This window comes from Thermobia domestica, chromosome 5 (genome assembly GCF_964235325.1).
Source record: "Thermobia domestica chromosome 5, izTheDome1.hap1.1, whole genome shotgun sequence".
NCBI lineage: Eukaryota > Metazoa > Arthropoda > Insecta > Zygentoma > Lepismatidae > Thermobia > Thermobia domestica.
In genome coordinates this window covers 9,303,069-9,310,417 of record NC_137458.1, presented here as the reverse complement: position 1 = coordinate 9,310,417, position 7,349 = coordinate 9,303,069, and the positions used below count along the sequence as shown (strand labels likewise).

The 7,349-nt window shown below is 36.7% G+C and overlaps 1 protein-coding gene across 1 annotated transcript; it reads left to right on the top strand.

Annotated features, from left to right (window-relative positions):
* The first annotated feature begins 2,996 nt into the window (after positions 1-2,996).
* On the top strand, positions 2,997-3,698 carry LOC145684575 (uncharacterized). The gene has a single exon (XM_081756968.1). It carries the CDS (start codon positions 2,997-2,999, stop codon positions 3,696-3,698), a length of 702 nt encoding a protein of 233 aa, XP_081613094.1.
* Positions 3,699-7,349: the final 3,651 nt, after the last annotated feature.

Genomic DNA, 7,349 nt, shown 5'->3' with positions numbered 1-7,349 from the left:
CAGTGATTATGAAAAGTGAATGAATGGTGGAAGTAGGAGAAAACGGAAGAACCCCGAGAAAACCTCCGCACACGGTGTTTGTCCACCACAAACCTCACTTGGCGCGAGATGGGATCGAACCAAAGACAAATTGCTGCTTAGGCCACAAATTAATTCTGTGTGTGAGTAAACTATTGCAAAAAGATCATGACTGATATTATACGGAGGAAAAAAGTGAGGATATGGTAAAAACGCGAAGAAAACACGTACATGGCGGTGGTCGTAGCGCGGAAAAAATTAAATGTTTGGATATGTCTCATGCTAGATCTCAAAAACTACGCATGATGCAGCAATTAGGCCCGCTTTTGTTTGTGTTCAGTTGTGCAAAAGTTTGAAAGTGGCGTTTGTTCCATCTTTCTAGCTTCATTATCATTGCCACGAATCCGTGCCAGTTGCGGATGTCCCAGTTGCAGACGCTGCTCTTATCTGTTAAAATAATTCCCAGTTGCGGACGCACAGCTGTTGTTTTTAATTTACATGACTGGATTACGATGCAACCAGACTTGTTAGTCCCAATTGCGGACGCGTGCAGGAGAAGAGGTAAGATCTATTGATAACAAGCAGCAACGTTGCCACATTTTTCATTTCATTACATTTACTACCCTGCCTCGATATAAAGAATTCAAATCTGTCAGCATATGAGCATCTATAATTATAAAGCTATGTAATATTAGAGGTATTGCTAACCACTAGTTTATCCATTAATTACATATGAAATACATGTAAATTACATCAGAATTCCTGTAATTATTTTGCAGATTTGTGCATTATTTAATTTTATTTATCCCAGCAAATTTTTAGTGAGGGAAATTTTCGTAGATGCTAGCCGAAAATAACACTTCCATTTTTATTCCTCCTGTAGAAAGAGAAGTTATTTAAATTTATTAGTTTTGCATGATAATTTACTTGTTTTGAAATTACTTAATTCCTTGTTTTAGAAGTCATTAACAAAAGCTTGTAGTTTGCAGAATATTAGTTGATTAAATATTTAATCATAATCGACCGTTTCGCACACGCTCATCGACGAGGAATATTTAGCGTCCGAGGAAAATTTCTTGAGCCTATAATTGAAGTTATTACATTGTGTGTTGTTCAGTTTTTCATGGAAATGAACCTTTCCACTAAACTTCATTTTATTACTCTCTTTTTATTATTCATCATAAGATTTTAGGCTAGGAGTTTGCGTGCAATTACGTTGAGAAATGGATCTTCTTAATGAATCATTGTAAGAAATTTTCCTCGGACGCTAAATATTCCTCGTCGATGAGCGTGTGCGAAACGGTCGATTATGATTAAATATTTAATCAACTAATATTCTGCAAACTACAAGCTTTTGTTAATGACTTCTAAAACAAGGAATTAAGTAATTTCAAAACAAGTAAATTATCATGCAAAACTAATAAATTTAAATAACTTCTCTTTCGACAGGAGGAATAAAATGGAAGTGTTACTTGGGCTTGCATTTACGACAAATCCAAAAGGTGCAAAGGACGAATGTCAACGAAAGACAATGTTGTGCTCTGGGTTTCATAACATTTGTGTCTACCGGACGTTGCAGTAGCTGAAGTAAAGAAGAAAATATCCAGCGCAAAGAAGCGAGTCCGAGAAGAAGATCAACCTATTTAGAAAATATATAAAGAAGAGTTCGCTGATTTATAGACCAGGGTTATGATTTGGTGGCTAACGTGCCGCAGTATTCTTCTTTAAAGTCTTGTCTTTACCGCTGCAGGAATCAATCAGGAAACACATCGTGGAAAACAGCTCAGGATATTGAACTTTCTTCTGGTATTCTTCATTTCCGAGATGGATTCAATTTTCTTCTTTTAGATGATGCAGGCGAAGACAGGATACTGGCATTTGCTAGCAGAAATAGAAGATATATTCTTGCAAGTTGTAAAGTGTTTATTATAGATGGAACATTCAAAACGTGCAGCAACCAGTTTGCCCAGCTTTATACTGTAACAGTACAGAACATTGGTTCTAGTTCGAAATAGCATGAATGCTTTTTATACTGAAGTACGGGATGAATGCCGTACTTGTACCTTACTCATGCTCACTGTGAGCATCTAACACACCAATGTGTTCTCCAACAATAAGGTTAACTGGAATAAAACCAACACAATTTTTATTTAAGAGACATGAGCGACTAATAAAGCATGGGGATGAAAGTAGAGCTAGTTATGACTCTAAGATAAGTAAGATATTAACGTTAAGTTGTCCTGTTTGTGAGTGATAAGACAAGGCTTATCCTCACGACAGAATGAAGTTGGACGTGTGCTACAACGCTCTCTTCTCCTCTGTCTGACTGGATCTGACCAAGATTTTTCAAAATGACAAGTTTTTATTGCTTTTGAGTGCAACCAGTTGTTGCCCTCACTCCGTGGTATTTTCCTAATGAAAATCCTAATTCAGCTCGATGATGGCATAAAGTGGGCTTAGTGCAAGTGCACTAACGACGGCTTCTTCCAAGTTGGTCATCGACTGGCAGGACGCTGTCCTCGACGCTGTGACGCTGTCGCAGAAAACCAAGAATATTGAACTTGATGACATGAAGTAAATACAGGACCACTTAACATAGCAGAAATAAATAGCAAGAAATCAAGATGGAAGGTAAATAGAAAAGTGATGAGAAAGTACAAGAAACTAAAGGCAAAGGAAGAAGTCGCTGACGCTCTAAGTTTATTGTTTTCTAAAGAATTTTACAATTGTTCATCAACTGATGCTTGAGACTACAATTTTTATGAAGAATAATGTCTTTCTGATGATGACGAGATTCTGCACAATGTCCTATGGAGAGACGATGTCCTCAGTAGGTGTCCCAGGCAGCTGGACTTGAGATCGATCCTCTCTCTCTGGTAATCAAAGGTATCCAAATAACCCAGCTTATTTGGATATGCAACAATACAGTGCATGTCGACATTGGTAGCAGCGGTGAAGAAACCAATATTGTTCTGATTATGTTTGCTCTTCTGCCAAGCAAAAGGCAGCAAATATACGAGAGACTTTTCGCAGGAATTAAGGGACAAGTCCCTGAGTGGAAACCGGAATGGATAATGGTTGACTTCGAAGAGTCATCCATAAACGCATTGCGGTATGTATTTCCAGAAGCGCAGGTTAAAGAATGCAATTTTCATTTCAACCAGTGCCTATGGAGAAAAGTGCAAGAAGTAGGGCTTGTACAAGAATACACAAATGATGATGAGGTTAGGTTGTGCATTAGAATGTGTGCTGCTTTAGCACACTTGCCAATAGATAAAGTCGTTGATGGTTGGCTGTGTATTCAAGAAGACACACCATGCCATAGTAAATTGCAGCAATTTTATGATTATTTCGTCGTCCAGTGGTTGGAGAACTCGACTTTTACTACAGAGATTTGGAACTGTCATAACACAAGGCACAAGACGAACAACGCACTCGAAGGATGGCACAACAGACTGCGTTCTATTACAAAGAAAGCACACCCAAATGTCTCAGAGTTAGTCCGAGTTCTCAAGCACAGCAACTTTCTGTACGATCGTTTGGATTTAAAAATTGTGGGAAAAGAAGAAATCGGCAATACTATTAGAAAAAGAATGCATAGAATTCTTGCGGAATTTCAGGATACTGGTAACATCAAGAAGTGTTTGCGATGCATAGCATATGTTCAGAGACGTGAGTAGCTTTGTGTAAATACTGTATATAAGTGGTTTGTGTAAATATTGTATATAATATTCGACAGTGGCTATTCTCCTGCAACTTGTAAACGACACTGCCAGTCCTAAGCCTGGTTAAGTGTGAAGGGAAGTTGCATAGAGGGTACAAAATCCTTGTGTGTGTGGGGGGGGGGACGGTTCCCATCTTATTTTTCTAAGTAAGAAAATTCTCCTCACTAAAAATTTGTGAGGAGAATTTTATTTCGACATTGTAAAAAGGCTAAGGCACCTGAAAAAGTCATGCCCCTATAAGAACTTACTAGCTACACCCCTGAATGAATCTCTTTTCAACAAATTGCATTCTTGCAACAAAAAGTCCTCGTTGCTGAGGGCAGAATAGTAAATGTAATGAAATGAAAAATGTGGCAACGTTGCTGCTTGTTATCAATAGATCTTACCTCTTTTCCCTCATGCGTCCGCAATTGGGACTAACAATTCTGGTTGCTTGGTAATCGAGTCATGGAAATTCCAAGCAACACCTGTGCGTCCGCAACTGGAAATGATTTTGACAGATAAGAGCAGCGTCCGCAACTGGGAAGAACCCCATTGCCACATCTGAATGGTAAGGAGGTTAGCTCCTCCTTGCACCCACGACACCCATCGTCGAACTGGACCGCAGTATTAAGGCACTTAATGTATCAGCAAAGTATCATTGAAATCCAATCCCAGTTACGGAAGGAATTATCCGAATCCTTACTATTTATAAAACTACATGAACTTATATAAAAATAAAGGGGTACTTCCGGTTGATGTGGAAAGTTGAAATTTAGCATGGTCGTAGCTTTCAAGTATTATCCCACAGGAAAATTCCCAGAAGTTAATATTTTTAATTTGTAGGGGTCTAAACGGGGGACGCTGAAATTCTCCATGTTGTTTAAATTGGTCTTTTTCGGACTTGGAATTGGAATAAAACCTTGAAATTCAATATGCTTGTACGTTTCCACTATGTTACCTAAGTAAATCTCCAAAAATAAAAAAATCAAAAGTAGAGAGGCTTTATGGAGAACTGAAAAATCTTTCCAATGTTTTTTATATGGGACATCTTCTACACCCCAAAATGTTTAGGCATTTCCGACAGCATTAGAATGATGAAATTTGGCATGATTGTAGACTTCTGAGACTAACTCACACGAAAATTGCCAAAAGTGAATATTTTTAATTTTAAGGGATCTAAAGGGGGTGAAGTAATTCCCAGGTTTTTTAAATGGGTGTTTTATTGTGATTCAAAATCTTATCTTTTAGTAGTTGAAACACGAAAAGAATCTTGAAATTTGGTAGAACTGTAGGTTTCAGAGGTTCGAGGCCGTAGGTCGAGCATAATTTGCAACAGTTTATTCACATACATAATTACTTTGCGGCCTAAGTAGCAATTTTTAGCAATTTCCCCTCCTGAAATATTACGCCCCAAAAATGACACCAAAATCACTAACTTCAACTTTCGGTCCCCCATAAATCTACGGTAGCAGTAGTATCGTAGTTGTGGATATTTCTGAAGACCCTTTACACGCAATAGTATTCAGCACAAAACTTATGAATCCCCCACTTTATGCCATTCGAAAATACAACCCCTTTAAAAGTGAAATTTTCTGTAGCTTTTCTGGTAAATTTATGCATTGGTTTGCAACCCTGCACATTTATTTAGAAGCAAGAGTATATATTCTCCGTGTACCTCAGACTTTCCTGTAAACATTCATTTTTGTTTGGTGTGCGTCTGATTCGTACGTCCTGAGCAACTGTAGTTTATGCAAACGCTTGCAAATGCAAAAAAATTGGCTACTCCACCGACAACAAAGATGGCCACCATTCAGGAACACTTATACATACGACAACGTGAATGATGTTATTGGCCTTCTCATATACAAGGTTCGTCATAATTTTCGGAGACGGTCGAGCAACCTGCTCTGGACCACTTCGTATGGATTGACCCTATAGGGTTTAAGTGCAGTTCCCGACTTGCTGTTGATTTATTTCCGTCGAGTAAGTCCGCTCCCTTATATTTTTTTTTCCTTAAGACTTCCCACGCTTAAGACTTCTGCGCACATTGTTATATTGTTATTTGAAGCTTTTTCGCGATGACATTTCTGCCGTAGCAGTGTTTATTGTTGAGCAGTGTTTCAGAGATATATAGTGAAAATATATTAAGAGAGTGAAGATACCGTAATAAGATAAGAAAATTAAGACACTATAATATATTCAGCTACGACTCAGTAATACGAAAGTACTTAAATAGAGTATAGATTAAGATAAGATAATAAAGCGAGTATAATGAAGCTATAGAAAGTTTTGCTATAAGAGAGTGTATATTTATGGAATCTGTTTTGTGTTTAGTGCTCAAAGAAATATTTGATAATGCATAGGGGTATGGCCTTCATGTACTCCTTGATAACGTATTTTTCAGTTTTTGCCAAAATTTTAAATTGTTTTATTGTGAAAACATTTATGGGCTCATACCCTTTTATTTTCTTTATTTTCATGCATTAATATTTATTTTATATTTTTTTACAAACTCTTCCATCGTTTTAGTTATTCTAGCATGATTATTGATTATAGCTCTTCGCATTCAAGCTATTTGTTTTTTATATATTTGATAATATTTACCTATTTAAACTTTTATCCCGGGTTTGACTTTAATATTGTCAAGGGGCCTTATGCAGAGTCATTCTGACGAGTGATTACTGTCATACTAAAGAGTTCGACTAACATGTTTCCTGCAGTACTCAGACCTTTAGCTTGACGCTAATCATACGTCAAAATGACTCTGCATAAGGCTCAAGGAGTTTAATATATTATTCTCATATGAGAAAAACTGTGTATATCAATTCTCTGTTTTTGGAAGAATATCAAAGTTTTGTTTTGTTTTGTTTTGTTTTGGAATCTGTTTCACAAAACGCAGTCTATAAATGTTGTAAATTCTCTTAAACATTTCATGTTAATATAAGCATTTTGTAATTCCATATTTTGTCGTTAACACAAACACATTTTACCGGACAGAGTTATGTAAGTTATGTAAACTTCGGAGTGTTGACATGATGCTCAATCTTTAAGAGGTATTGGTTACTTTAAAAATCAAGCTAGCTTATTATTTTTTACATTTCAGTCGTTGTCTATGACTAGGGTTGCTATATGTCGGTATTTTGTACGGGCTGTTTGTATTTTTAGGTCCGTGTCCGTGTCCGTATCGTACAAAGCATGAAATAGGAAAATGTCCGTATTTGACGGTTTTGGAGCTGCCCAAAAATTTCCAAGTCAGGAATCGCTAAAACTGTGTCGGAAAGAGTTGTGTTTTCATCATATAACAAATTTTAGTTACTATTAATAAAGTAGGTTATGGTTTTAAAGAGTGTCTCATTTTTCCATTCCAGGGTTCTTTTGCTTAGATTTAATATACGTAATTTAATTGAATGATTTATTATATTTTGTGTTAATGAAAAAATATAAAGCATGTTACTTTCCAATACTGTTTTAAGTAATACAGTACAAAATTGTGTGATAACCTTAAAAGGTGACTTTTAGGTAAGAAATTTCAAAATATTTATTCTGTGTTTGGGCACCGTATCTGTGATGGGTCGTCATTTTAAGGCTTGTCCGTATTTTGGATCCAAAAAATATGGCAACCCT